The 15,466-nt window shown below is 38.8% G+C and overlaps 1 protein-coding gene across 1 annotated transcript; it reads right to left on the minus strand.

The window, feature by feature from the left end:
* Positions 1-9,357: 9,357 nt before the first annotated feature.
* Positions 9,358-12,816, minus strand: LOC107091811 (GTPase IMAP family member 8-like). Its single transcript, XM_015385978.1, has 6 exons — positions 12,738-12,816; positions 11,707-12,426; positions 10,675-11,391; positions 10,450-10,583; positions 9,661-10,342; positions 9,358-9,566 (listed from the first exon to the last, which is right to left on the minus strand). Exons 1-6 carry the CDS (start codon positions 12,766-12,768, stop codon positions 9,358-9,360), a joined length of 2,493 nt encoding a protein of 830 aa, XP_015241464.1. The 5' UTR covers positions 12,769-12,816.
* Between the last annotated feature and the right edge of the window lie 2,650 nt (positions 12,817-15,466).

Below are 15,466 nucleotides of genomic sequence, written 5' to 3' on the forward strand. Positions count from 1 at the left end.
TGTAAGAATGTGAGAAATACAAACAATGCAGCAAATGATGAATCATATATATTCCAATATAAGCTGATTCCAAGACGCTACAGTTGGTTGTATACGAGGGACGGCTCTCAGCACAGCTTAATGGATCCAGGTATTTCATTTAAATTTAATTATATAACTTTAAGTTAATGCTGTCCACAAATTCAAAATTATGCTTGAGACAATGTGAGGTAATGCTATCCAGTTTGTATGGTTGGATTCTGTCATTAAGGCTCCTAAATAAGAACAGATTATTAGATGTTTAATAAGGAGATTAAGCACATTGGAGCAGGTAAAGTAAGGCTAAGCAAAGCTGTACGGGGTAAACAAAATCATCAGAATACAACTGACCACAGAGACGAGGAACAAATCAGTCACATCTTTGACTCTGTGGAGTCTTTTGTCAAATCAGGTCATAAATTATATTTAAATATCTAAATAACAGAAAAAGAACAGAACCTGAGGGCTGATTTTTTTTCTCTCCCACAGCTGGAAACCAGAATTATTCAAAGAGTTTAAAGTTTTGGTTCTGATCTCCCTTCATGTTCTGCTGGAGCCCTAAAATCTGCCTCAGTTTATGAAACATTTAGACTAAAATTTGCCTAAAACAAAGAGACACATGGAATATCTTAATGCACATTTTTAGCATTTCAGTATCAAACTGTAAATACACAATATCTCCAAGCAAAACAAATTGAGGTCTGGTCATTTTATATTAGTTAATGACATCAGGTGTTTTAATCTAAAGGGACTTCTTAAAGCAGCAAATAGCTGCCACCATCCACACTGAAAGAAGTGAAATGTCCATTTCATTTGATCAACTTTAAATTAGATGTTCCAATTTAAAAAATATAGATATATGTGTGATTTGAAACCAATAATTTCACTTTACCTGGAATTAAAAACACCTTATTAACAGAAAGAATTATTTTCCCAAGTAAATATCTACTTCAAGTCAAAGGTAAGAGTGTCACTAGGCGTTTATCCTTCCACATGCTGTAACTCACCTGAATGTGACCTCATTACCTGGCTAATTGAAAATAGGTGTGAGCAGCACAGCACCACCATGAGCAAGGCAGCTGTTCCAACTAATGCTGTCTGCTCAGTTTCAGAACAGCAATGATTATGAAGGGAAGGCATTGTAGTCATCAATAGAAATGGCTCAGTTATAATATGGAGACGATTGTATGAAATCAGAGGAACTGCAGGTTAGCTTTAAAAATAATAATAGGATTAAACTAATGATCCTTTAACAACTAATGGTTCAGTTATCATGAATTATAAATCCTGTCTGTGGTCAATATAGTTGGATCAGAATTATGTTTTCACTCTTTGAAATAAATACAGTTTTACATTTTTGTCTTGTTTATGATCTGTTATAGTTTTACTTTGTATGAATGTAGTTTCTTTCTTTGTCTGAAGGTATGGATGTGGTAATGTGGCCTTTTTTGAAGTTGACTGCATGTTTAATTTTTCTCATTTGGATTTGTTTTATTTTGAGGTTATTTGCTTTCTTGTTAGATTTATTTTTGGTGGTTGTGTTGAATGTTTTTTCTCGTTTTGTTTGGAGGTCACATTACCGCTCATACCTGGACACGCCCACATCAGTTGCACAGGTGTTTTTAATCAGCCAAACAGCGTGCAGAGGGACACCAGTGATAAAGAGGCGCTGTTTGGTTGAAGGCACGTGAAGCCGAACATGGGAATAAAGGCATGAGAAGCCGGACATGGAGGGAGAAGCAGACGGAGGGTTTTGGGGACTGGTTGCCGCAGGCCCGCTGGAGAGGTGCAGAGGCGCGCATTGGAGAGCGGCGTGGCGCATTGGAGAGAGGCGCAGAGGCACGCTGGCGAGAGGAGCGTGTTGGAGGTGACCTCGCTGATGCCAGCTATGCTGGAGAGGCCCACACGCGTGTGTTGTATTTTATAATTGCACCTCTCGGGTGCCACATGAAGATTTATTTCTAATAAATTATAATTTACATTTTCTACCACCTAGTTGTATTTTAGAAAAACGAATACATTTAACTGTAACAAATGACATAAAGTTATTTAGCTTAATATCAAGTTGATCCAAAGTATCTTTTCTCTCAGTCCACAGTAGCAGAGGATGTTTCTAGGGCCCCTGGCATTGGTGAGTCCAGCTGGACAAAGGGCCAGTAAAAGCTGCCAAATGGCACAATAAATTTGATCTTTGCTTTAATTCCTCAGCAGCAATGTCTCTCTGAAGCTCTGCCTCAATCCAGGGTTTAAACAGGAAGCTTAAAAGAACTAGATTACATATTTTCTGGCCAGATTATCTGTGAAATAGAAAAATAGAACAAATTAATGTAGAAAACAAGATCGATGTACTTTTTATTACTCTGTTTTACAGGTTTAGAAGACATCGGCAAAAACACATTTTTTTTCTCCTAAAATGAAAATGGCATTCTACATTTCATTTCATGGATGGGGCCATCTGTCTGGTGCCCTTTCAAAATAAAGCTCCTGCTCAGTCAGGCATGGAGAAACTTCCTTTGGTTGTATTTCCTGCCATCATCCTTGCCTATGCATTGGTTCTAAATTAAAGCTACTGGGTTTACTGGAAATAAAGCTATGTGAGAGATTTATCAGACTCACACATGACAAGTGACACACAGCACAGGTATTTTAAATGACCAGCAGGTGTCGCCATGTTTAAGACTAATCATCCTGTCGAGGGATAATATTCTACCTTGTTCTTTGTAGCCAATAAATGGGTTTTGTGTGGAACTTTATCTTTGTGGGGAAAGGCTTTTTCTGCTAATTAGGCATATATCTGGAAATTAGCCAAGATAAACCTATGGAGCCACTTTATTCTGTCCCTGGATTTCTGACTTCATAGATGAACTCCATTAAATCCCCAAACCTTCTCCCAGGTTGGCTTCTTGGCAGCAACTCTACGTCCAGAACATTGCTGCAAGACTCTCCTGAAACAATCACCACTATAACATCTGACTCTCTTAGATGGACCTCCATCTGGTTGCTCTGCATCCCTCTGGTGGAAGAAATACTGTGTTTTGTGTTGCTCTCAGGTGTAGTTAAAACTGGGAGTACCAAAAAGAGGTAGCACAGTCCACCCCCCGTCCGGGAGACAGGCAATGCAAGCGCACCCCACCAATCGACAACCCAGAACCCTCAATGTTCAAATAGCGAGAGGGGATGGGGGGAGCCGACCGTGGGGAGCCCTATGACATAAGCCAATACATGGATATATGGATATGAAATAAGCCACATTGACATTGGCTTATTTCCAGATATGTGTTGAAATAATTACCAGAAAAAGTATTTCCCCACAAAATTAAAATCCCACACACATCCATATTCTGGATAGGATGATTGTTTCCATTAAAGCTATATAGTGTAATATTTGTAGGGATTTACTAATAGAAATGTAATATATTATACATAATTATTTTATTTCCTTTAGCTATGGATTAAAAGTCTTAATCTTTATGTTTATATTGCCTCAGTAAATGATATTTATAATTAAATAGTAGTGGGTTCCCATTTGTGGAATCTATTGTACAACAATCAATTTCACAGGAGAAAACTCAATTACAGTACAATATTGCAAACTTTGTAATGAAATCTTATGAGAAAATAATATTTATTGAGAACCGTTACAGTAAAATACTGTGACATCCTGGTAATATCTTACAGTGTTGGCTGGGATGAGGGCAGGAAATACAGAGAAAGGAAGTTTCTCCATGACTGCAGGAGCTTTATTTTGGAGGGCACCACACAGGCAGGCTTAAAAGTCACGCCCATTTATGAAACCAAATATAGAACAGCATTTTCATTTTGGAGTGAAAACAAAAAATGTCACTGTTTAATGGATTATGTAATAGATCTCAAATGAAGCTAAAACTTGGGTCAAAAGTTAAGCAGTGTTGAAATCTGAAGCTTAGATCCAAACTTTGATCTTTTTACCTTTGCTTGTTGCCTTTCATAGAAAAACCCAGCAGCTCAAGGATGAAGATAAACAAAGACAGAGCAGCGAGAGATTGACCCATTTGGTCCTTCCAGATGAGTTTTCAGGCTCTGGAGCAGAAACAGACAGATAGCTATGAGAACATGTTTAACTTGAGTTTTATTGTTGAAATTCTTCATCTTGAAAATCAATAACGATTAATTCGACAGTCAGTTACATTTCCCTTCATCAGAGGTTCACAAACCTTTTCACCTTCTCATCCACAAAATGGTCCCAGAGGTTAAATCATGACCCAAATTTCTTTGAGTCTGGGAGATTTCTCCTATATTCTCCTGCAGTTTTCCAGAGGTCATCTTGGACCACGGTTGGTTAGGTAGCTCTGCTGATTGCCTGAACCTGTTCCTCATCAGCTCCAGACTACTTAAGGCTGCCAGCATTTCAATGCCAGAGTGTTAACCTAAAGTGGTAACTTCTAGCTCTCTGGACTCCTAGAACATTTTGACTAATCCTACTTGGTTTCCTCTTTGTTTAGTAAAGGATCTTGATGCCTCTTTGGATTGTGTTTCTGAGCAAACCTTCCTACAACCACAGTTCTCTACAAACTTAGTGAGAATTCAACTGGCTAGCAGCTGCTGAATCCTCTCCACAGTCTGCTCTGTTCGAACATGATCTGCCCTCCATCGTGGTCTAAAACTCTTCTTCCCTCCTCAGCCATAATCACCTCTGTATAACAGCTATTAGCATACAGCGTTTTAAACCACAGCATAAGCAGGAAAGCAACTAAGTTGAGCCGCTTTAAACTTCTGAACTATCTGATGTCAGTGCTTAAGAACTTGTTTGATGAGGACTTTTCAATCCCCCAATTTGAATGATGCTCAGGTTACATGAATATAGAGGTGGATGACCTCATACTGTAGCAGCTAGCAGGGCCCACGCTATAGAGGCCAGGGACCGCATCACTTTAGGCACACAGCCGCACGCCTCGTCCTATGCAGTGAGAATAAACCAGCTCAAAGGTGAAACCTGACAGTTTGATCTAAATCCTCCTAGAGGAAGAAAAACCTTCCAGGATTGTAATGGACAGCGGATAACTAAAAAAAAATCTCTAGCCTATTAACAATTTACACACAGAACAAAAACAATCAGTCTTGTTAGTCAGCAATTCATAGAGAAAGAAAAAAAGAAAAAAAAAAAGAGTTTGAGTTAAAAATTGCCTTTATTACACAATCCAACAATCAAAACATTACAAAGTTAAAATAAAAACATCAAAAACTAAAGATTCCTAATCTACTGAACATAGAGCACCATTAACACCCCACTTACTTACAAAACATCTATGCTTTTTGTCAACTTAAAAAACTCAAATTCTACGTGAACACGAGCAATGATCAGTCTCTTAAATCAAAAAACAAGCATATTCCATTTGATGACCATTAATTTTGTTCTTTCTTGATATCCATATTGCTAGTTTTGCCATTCCATTGGTGAAAGGCATAAACCCTGATAAGTAAGCAACCAAGAACACTAAATTGATTTCACCTCTGATTTTGAATAAGTTAACTAAAACTCCAGTTCTAGTTAATCATTTATTCATTATCTGCCGGATATCATTTTGCACAACAGGTGAATGTTCTAGCTTCTCACACTGATCTCTCCCCTCACACTTCTTCTTAAGCTTCCTCAGGTCAGGCTGTCTGTTATATGGGCTCTTCTCTGATCTGTACCTCATTTGGAACCCACTCTCCTCTCTATTCTGTGAACTCCTCCAATGCTGGAAACCTCTCCTTTCTTGTGGGTCGCTATCACGATTGGGTTTTCCAGATTAACTTTTAACTTCTCCCAGGCAGAGGGATGGGGTAAGTCTAAAAGACAGCATTCTACCTCTCTAAGGTAGTCTTCAATAGTGGATTCAGTGTTACTGGGGTCAAAATGCTCTATGTCGTGGGTGAGGGATTCAAGTTGCCGCATTCGCAATCCCCATTCTTGGGTTGGAACTGGGCCTTCTGAATCCTCATCTGAGAGCTCTAGCCAGCTACTGTCGTGGTAGGGTGGAAAGCTCTGCTCTGACCGCCTTAAAGGCATGTGAGGCCGCTCATGGTACCCTGGTGGGCCTGTTGCTCCGTAGCCACTAGGCCATGGCCGCAGCTCAGGGTGGTAGCGCTCATCAGTGTTCCATGGTTGGCTGCACAGCTGCCTTTGTGGCAAAGGTGTGTCATAGCAGATTGGGCTTCGGGTTTGGTCTGACCTGCTTGTTGCTCTATGTTTAGGACCTGGCATGCCACTCAAGTCCGGCATCCTCTGCGGTCTGAAGCTGCTCTGCTGGGTAGAACTACAGGCTACACTACCGAGCCTTCCCTGTTCCCTCACGTTAGCTTTCAGCTCTATGGTTGCTAGAGGAGGACCTCCCCTGGTCCCCTTTTTGTCAACCCTATTTAAAGCTGGGGTGGGTTCGCTTTTTTCCCTCTTTTGGGATCCTTCAGCTCCTTCTGGTCCTTCACTTGACCCTTCATCTGACCCTTCGTCCTGCAATCAGGGAGCTACCCCCCTTTGCTGTTCCTTCAGGACGTTGGAGGTCACTTTCTTATTCTCCTCTTTTGCCTTTCTTGCCCTTTCCTCAGCTTCTAAACACAGTTCTTCTGCCATTAGATGCAGTTTTATCTCTAATTGGGACTTTCTTTGAAACAGCAACGCAAGTTGACCAAAAACATTTGCGATCAGCATTTCTTTTCCTGGCTTCCTAGTTAACTCCATAAGTCTCTGAATCTCTCTCTCACAAGCCTCCAGATCGAGACTATTAAGGGAGCTGTGTTCGTCTTCTGACAACGAAATCACTGAGCTTATTAGTTTCTGAGCTTCCATTTCAATGGAGGCCGCAGAAGCTTCCACTGCTTTCTGATCCTGATCCCTATCCATTCTATTCATTAGAGGGGAACGAAGCAGGAAACGTAGCACACCGGCTACAAATCGCTAACCCTGTTAGCACTACACGCTCTAAACAAACACACTCCGTTTACTGTAGGTTTGTTACCTATACAGCAGCTGTATAAACATGCGGACAAAACGATACGCAGGTTGCCAATTGCATTTAAATCTGTGGGTTTCTAATGGTTTGAATCACTCACCTTTCAGTAAGTAAGATTGGCTGGGTGTGATGTTGTACGTAAAGATATATAGAAATGTGCGCGTGTATGTATATATGTGCGTATGTGTAGAACACTGTTAAACAACAACTATTGCACACAAAATGTATATTGCAGTGTTGGAAAACCTGGCAGAAATGGTAAAAGTTGGCATCAGCTGCACAATTAAACCTGAGTTTCTGTTTTTTTTTACTTATACCCACAGTTTTAAGTTTACTACTCTCCAATTAATAAAACACTGTTTGTCCACAGCACAGAAAGCAACAGTGAAGCAGCATAAAAGGAAAACAAGTCACTCTTTTTCACCATTTAGCAGCAATTTCAGAAGCAAGCACCAGGGGGAGACAGGGTGCCTTCGCTTAGGATTTTCAAACTGTGGTTGCAGTGATACGCCTTCGGCACCAGATGGCACCAAAGAGCACTACACAATTTGACACCCAAAACACTGGGAACTTATTGAGCCAGATTGGAGAGAAGGCTTGCTTTGATAAATGACTTAGACAAGGAAGACCCGTGCTGTGAGACTGAGACAAAGAAACCCCTGGTTGTTGCTGCCCTGACTGCTGAACTCCAGCTAGGTGAAAGCTTAACCTTCCAAATGGAAATGGACAAAAAGGTTTGCAGGTCTGGCATGATTAGGGACGGAACAAACAATATGTCTTTTGATGATGAGTAAAGACAACGCTAAAAGAATGGACTGCATGCTACGCTATGCTATTGGAATATGTGTTGAGCTGTTGCTGAAGCTTGGACAAGCTTTAGTTCACTAAGGTTTAAACACTGATATAACATTAGTGTTCATGTGTTCCTCAGATGCTCATTACATTTCCATGACCAAGAGTCATTTAGTTCAAGGACCTAAATGACTCTATTCGCTGCTAGCTATTTCAAAGAGGGTAAAGAATCATTAACTAGAGGTTATTGGTTCTTGATTAAGCAAATTATTTAATAATAAATATTTTGCCAAATAATATTTTATTCACCTCATGGATTTGCATTGTGAATTGGTCTGAAAACATTCCAATTTCTCTAAATTAGTGAAAAGCTCATTTGATCATATCCCAAATTCTTCCAGATAAACTTTGCTTTCAAACATAAAAACCATCTTAAACTATAAGATGGTTTTCAACCATGTTTTCCCTTCCTCTTTGTACATTGTAGTTTAGTTTAGTTTAGTTTCACAAGTCTTAGTTGACTGGAATATGTTTGACTTGGAGCTAAATGATTTTTATTAATAAACTTATATTTTGAACATAAGTTGTGGTGAATTTATTCCATCTATATGCACAATTAACTGTTCTACCATGATTAGTGCTCGAATCACTCTTTCATCTATTTTTCTAACACATAGCTAGTAGGGTATGTGGAAATAAACAGTATACAACAGTAGAAATAATATGTTATTAAATAAGATATTAAACCACCCCTACCAGGGAGGGCAATAAACATCTTAAAGTATCAGAAACACAAATTCCCAGCTGGCTGGGAATAGAATTGAACATAAAATCACAACATATGTCTGTCAAAAGTTGTCTGGAACATTACTGATGGAACCTGGCTCACTCTCCAACTCTCACTCCTGGTAACCTGGTAACCACATCCACTTAATTCTGTCACTGAATTTCTGGCTTATTGTAAAATTAAGTTCCTTCATCTGAACTTACTTAGCTCTTAGTTTAGAACCATTGATCTAGAAAATTATGTAAATCTTTTGAATGAATCCTCTGAGGTGTTTATGTGGTGCTAGAAGACTTTGGCATAGAGCACAGCTCATCTGAAACCTTAAATGATTTTATTTTAAATGCTGTTTTTACTTTATAGTTCCCCTCCAGGTGGAAGGCCAGAACAGAGACCTTTCTAAATAGATCAAGAAATGACAAAGTTTAGATACATCAGATAACTGTAAGAATAATTTACATATTTCACTGAACTCTAAGTTTAACATGTATTTCCTTAAATATTTTAGATCTTTCCAGGTTTTAATCAGAGGAATATTTACCTTGGAAACAGAAAAGCTAGTTAGCAGACATTACATTCTGTTTCTCCTCGGTAACTTTAAATTAAACCAAGTGGTGTTTAACTTTAATATGTTCATGTGTGAAAACACACATGAACATATTTTCTGGCACTAAAAGCATCCAGAACATTACAGGACCAGGACTTTAAACATGTGATCTACAGTGTTTAGACCAACATGGTCTCATGTAACACCAAGCTGGTATATTTTCATATTCCATCCTGTGTTTTCCTTTAGCTTTCATCATATTCTCTGTTGGAGCTTTTAGATTGGTGATCTTCATCATGTTTCTTCATAGAGCGTAATGAGGAACGCATGCTGCTATATCCAGAGCTGAATGACCATCTCACTCTGTTAGCCAGCCAATCAGCAACGTTGTTATGACCTTGTTGGTTCCTAATCTCAGAAATGCTCCCATATTCTGACGCATCATCTCCGCTCACTGAAACAGAAGAAAAAACTGTTATTCTAAAAAACATAGATGTAGCCAAGAGTTTGTGGAAAAGTTAGTGATTAATTCGTCATTCTAATCTTACTGTCTGGAATGGCTCCCTCATCCTTGCTTCTTGCCACCTCCACAGAGGGCACTGTTGGTTTCTCTGGTTCCTTTGCTAAAGCTTTCATCATTCTCTCCATCAGCTCCTGCTCCCGTCTGTTCCACTCCTCTTCTGTCAGCATGCGTTGTTTTCCTTGCAAAGGTAGAAACTGAACATTCTTTCTTTTTCCTTCAGTCGTGAAGCATCCTTTGTTCTGTTTTACCATGTTGATAGTTTTTTGGAACAGCTCTTTGACTTGAACAGGATCATCATAATCAAAGCTGCTGAGAACATGGTATCTGTTCCCACACTTCTCCAGAAGCTCCTGGAGCTCCTTGCCCTCTCTGACGATGTAGTTCTCTACAGGGAGGCCATTGAGCCAGTCTCCCCAGGTAAACATCACCATGCAGTGTCTCCACACTCTCTCTGTTAATGGCATCAGGACCTCCACCAGAGCTTTGAGATCTTTCTCAGTGAAAGCTCTGAAGATTGGAACAACCAGGAGAAAAACATGAGGTCCAGGAGAAAACATGGAGACACTGTGGAGAACTTCATCTTTGATCCAGTCAGGTGGTGTTGGGTCTGAGAACCAGCCTGGTGTTTCAACCACTGAGACTTTTACTCCATCAAAGTCTCCTTCATGTTTCTCACATGTTGCAGATGTTCTCTGATCTTCATATTTCTGAAAAATAAAGAAGAACATTTCTGGATGTACTGAACTCAGGTAAACATCCAGTCTCTATGTTAGAATCTATGAAATGTGTTTTGTTAATCATCATGATGGTTCACCTTTTCCAACCAAGCTCTATTAAAGTTTGTGTTAAATTTCTCTTTGAAAAGGATCAGATTTCCTGCTGAACTCTTTCCTGAACATTTCTGTCCAACCAGAACAATTTTGATGTCAGTGACTGGATCTCTCTCAGCTGGAAAACAAACAGAAAAACCAAATAGTTTCTAATCCTGAAACATTCATGTTACAGGATTATATCATAAACTTTTATAAAACTTGTTTACCTTCATAAACCTCTTTCAGGACTCTTGACTGTGTCTCATTGATCTTTTTCAACCTTTTGGCTTTCTTGTCTGCAGCCTCCATCTTGGCTTCTATCTGTGCTGCTCGGTCCAGGTCCACTTCATAATGAGGATCTTCATTTCCTGCCCACATCTCTTCAATCTTCTCAATGAGCTCCTTTACCTGAGTCTTATCACTGTGGTCCTTGTTTTTCAGAACATGATACCTGTTCCCACACTTGTTCACTATCCACTGCAGACCTTCATCACTCTCTATATACTCCTCCACAGTCTTCACTCCTAACCAGTCAACAAAGGTAAACAGAACCAGTGTGTGTTTCCAGATTTCTTCTTTAAACAGACTCATGTGATCCTGGACAGATCTCAGATATGATGGATCAATGTTGATTGCCAGAGGAATAACCAGCAGCACAGCATGTGGTCCTGGAGGACAGAGATTCCCACTGTTCTCTATTTCCAGTTTGTCCATCTCACTGGTGTCCTGAAGGGTGTGGATGTAGTACCATCCAGGAGAATCCACCACTGTGAGCCGCCTTCCTTCAACCACACTGTGGCTGATTTCACTGCCTGTCGTTCTTTCAACACTTTCATTTAAACGAAATGCATTTTTTCCCAGAATCATGTTTCCTGCTGAGCTCTTTCCAACATATGATTCACCAATCATCAATATTCTCAAATGGTTTGGAGGAACTTTTCCACCTAAATCATAAAAACAAACCAATAATTTAGGATTTAAAAGTTCGCAGCTCAGGTCTGTTTAGAGTAGAGTTGATAATGTGGAGAAATAGTGCAATATTTATAAAGTAAAGAAACAAAGAGAAAATAATTAACTATGTGAATACTTTGATTTAGATGGTTTTAAAATGTCTACTGTGCCTTTTTTTTATTATACCAACAATAAAAAAAATTATTTCCAAAAGTTCTAATTAAATAATGTGTTTTGTATGTCAAGCTCCCAGAGACGTCTGCAGAAACATTTATCACTTTATCCTGATAGAAATAAAGTAGAATTACCTTCAATCTGTAGCTTCAGGTTTCTTCTTTGTTTCTGAACTTCATCAAACCTTTTTGAGGCTTTTTTAACCAAATCTTTCAGTCTCTCTCTCAGAGCATTTCCATCAGATTCATCAACAGAACAGTGTCTGCCCCTGTTCTGTTCAATCATCGCCTCTATTTTCTCTAGAAGCGTCTTGACTTGATCTCTATCTTCTCTGTTGCTGATGTTGAGAACATGTTTTCTGTTTCCACATTGTTGAAGGATCCACTGCAGGTCTGGACGTCTTCTGATATCTGATTCAATGGTTTTATCACTACATGGAACGACTGCAGTGAACAGCACGATGGTGTGACTGAAAACATCTGCTTTGAAAAGTTCCAGGCTTTCCTCTAGAGATGGTTTGATGAGATTATAGAAATGTGAACCAACAGGAATGACCAGAAGAAAGACATGAGGTCCTGGGGGACACAGATGGACACTATTCTGGATTTCTATCTGATCCAGTTCTGGGGTGTCTTCTCTTGAATAATACCACCACCATCCTGGAGTATCAACCACTGTGAGTCGTCTGCCGAGTACTTCCTGCTGCCTCGCTTCACTCTGAGCTGTTCTTCTGCTGGTGTCAAAAACATTGTGACCCAGGATGATGTTTCCAGCTGAGCTTTTACCACTGGAAAGGTCATTGAATCTTCCTCCTATCAACACAATCCTCAGTTCTGTAGCAAGGCGGCTCAGTGCTGTTAAGAGAGGTAAGGCTTTATTTTATCACTCAGTTTATAAACATCTGCTTTAATTAGCCAGTCAGAGGACAAAATGTCTAGATTAACATTTCTATTAGAAGAATCATGATAAAAACATTGTTACCATGACAGAAAACCTAATATAAGGAAATCTAGAAACGCAGAGGGAGCCATTTTTTTTACTCTATGTTCTGTTTAAAGTCAAAGTCTCTGAATTGAACATATTAATCCACCAAAACAAGAGTTTACCAGATTATAATCCAAACAGCATAAAATTTGAGGGAAGGTTTTATAAAAAGATTTCTGACCTGAGTTGGAAATATCAGCTGAAGCGGCCATTTCATCAGCTTCTCTCTGTCGACTTTCTGCTTGTTTGTTCCAATAACGCCTGTTTCTAAATGAAACTAAATGAAGCAGAAGGAATTTTATTGGGGTTGAAGGTTGGATGATAAAGATAAACAAGTTCAGAGGTCGCCATCTGCTGGACAACTAGATTAACTACAGGTCTACTGAGGTTAAGAAGCAACGACATTAAAGTTAAACTGCTGATGTTAGAAACATGAAAGGAACTAATACAGAAGAAAATAAAAATAATAATCAAATCATAATTTAATTCTTCATTGATAGTAGAAGAAACCAGTTACAGAAAATCAGATCCAGCTTCTCATCACAGCAGTTTGTTTTTCTCAATAGTCCTGATCAAGTTTGAAGACTAAGAAAACATGTAACATTATTCTGTCAGTAACCAAGTAACCATGTGGCTTTAGATGAATGCTGCTGGAATTAACTTCAAACTGAGAAGAGAAATTTGAGTTTGACCTGCAGAGGTCTACAGTTTTAGCAGTAAGCATTTAACTAGAATCTTCTATTCAGCAACAATAATCACAATTATCAGACTTTTCTTTCTCTTTAATCCAATGCTTATGGCCATACTGCTCTCTGCAAGCCTGTTCCTGTTCTGATCATAGAAGCTAAGCAGCGTCAGGCTTGGTAATTACATGGATGGGAGACCATCCTGGAATACCAGCTGCTACAAGCTTAACCTGAACTAAAATCAAACAGCTTTAAAAAGACGTTCACGTAGAGAGCAACACATTCATGGAACATGATCCCAAAAACAATAACAGAGAAGGTAGGAACAAAGATGTTTAAATCACTATAGAAAGTTTTTTATTTGTAGAGAACATTTACAGAAAGTTATGAACTATATTGTGTTCTAATGTGTTGTTTTGTATCTTAATTTGCTATTTTTTTATTGGACCCCATGAACAACAGCAACAGCTTAGCTGTGCTGACGGGGATCCCGGCGATAAAATAAGATCAAATAAATAAGTTTGCTCTGGCTTAAGGGTGGCTGTCTGTTAAAGACTCCAATCAATGTTTGGGGGTGATGGACGTCACATTATCTCCTAAAACTGTGTAGAACTAAAGCATCCAGATCCATTTGATATCGACCTCAGACTAGGAAGGAACAACTCTGGTAACGTTTGACTTCCTGGATCAAAGTTTAAGTCTATGGGCCGGATTTATCAAGATCCAATTTTGCGTGCAGTAATTTGCGCTTGCAAACTGGAATTTTGCGCGAGGGGCTGAACCCTGGTTTGCGGGTGATTTAACAAGAGTGATTGCGTAACTGGTGGCAGGTGCAAAACTGTTAGCCAGGGTGCCATTCCGAACTTAGTCCCGCCCACAACGTTTGAGGTCGGGAAGTTCGGTCTGGCATNACTTCCTGGATCAAAGTTTAAGTCTATGTCTTTAAATGGCTGCAGATCAGGGATTGTTCAGAGGAAATGTTTTCTGAATTTGATCTGCTATAAATATCACTGTGACTTTGGAGGTGGAAGAATGAAAATCAGATGTTTTTCATTTAGATATAGAATTTAAAAGATGTTTTTTTTAATGAAGTCTGCTTTTTGTTTTGTTTTTACCTCAAAGTTTAGTTTCGCTTCACTTGTTTGATTCATCTTTATTAATATTTGTGGCAAATATTCAGTGTGGATGTAAAACTGTATTTTATACAGTCCTAGTAGATAAACTGTTATTGTAGGATCATTAAAAAAGTTCAATAAGACCAGAGACGGACTACAGGAACTGATCACTGTTTGACATCAGTAATATAAAATTTAGTGAATAAATTCAACATTATCAGGATTATTAGTGCAGCAATAATTAAAATCATGATCTGTATAAAATGACAATGATTCTGTTCTCATTAATAGGCAGCCAGACTGACCACATTTAACATAGTTTGGTTCATCTGCAGAATAACAGCGACATCTAGTGGTGGTATCATCTAGACTGGGCTATGTTCTGTTCTGTTCATCTGAAAACCTAAATGACTGATTCATCATTTCCAGTGTATTTTAGATCATTTCTCTGGTTGTTCTGTTAAATAATGAAGCAGCAACAGTCAGACTCCCATCTGGCTTCAGAACAATGGATTCTAGACACCAACCTCACTGTTAAACAGGCTTTGGTAGAGTCTGGGAATGAGTTAACTATTATTATCAACAAACATGGATGGAAAGATGTTAAACTCAAGTATTTCAATAATAGGTGATTTCAAAATTGCACTAAATAATAAATATAACATTAAATGAATAAGATTATTGGCTATTTTAAAAGAAGCAACATTTGATTTTCCATTATTCATCATAAAATATAACATGAATAACTCTGATAACTCAGGGAAGACTTCCATCTAGATGTTTTATCCAGTTGTTTAATTTCTCTGTTTGATCAAAATATGTTATAAACAGACATTAAATTTATTCCTAAAAGCTGTTTACAGTCTGATAAAGGAATAAATCACTGAAACAACATTAGCAGATAAACATGGAGCCTTTCACTCAGTAAACTTAGCTGGTCCAACTTCTGTTCTCCAAACCCTTTTTAACTGGACTTTATAAAAGGTGAAAAACATCTGAAACGAGCGTCTGAATGTTGATCTAATGTTCATCAGTTCTGACAAGGTGATCAGTGACATCATCACCTGGTGGCTGAGAGAAAATGACTAGTGAACATAGAAAGGAGCAAA

This window comes from Cyprinodon variegatus, unplaced genomic scaffold (assembly GCF_000732505.1).
Source record: "Cyprinodon variegatus isolate N-32 unplaced genomic scaffold, C_variegatus-1.0 Scaffold353, whole genome shotgun sequence".
NCBI lineage: Eukaryota > Metazoa > Chordata > Actinopteri > Cyprinodontiformes > Cyprinodontidae > Cyprinodon > Cyprinodon variegatus.

Coding starts and splice junctions, on each gene's coding strand:
- LOC107091811 (XM_015385978.1), bottom strand. CDS start 12,768: ATGGCCGCTTCAGCTGATATTTCCAACTCAG. Junction 11,392..11,706: donor CCTGAAGCTACAGATTGAAG/GTAATTCTACTT, acceptor TTTATGATTTAG/GTGGAAAAGTTCCTCCAAAC. Junction 10,584..10,674: donor CCTGAAAGAGGTTTATGAAG/GTAAACAAGTTT, acceptor TTTGTTTTCCAG/CTGAGAGAGATCCAGTCACT.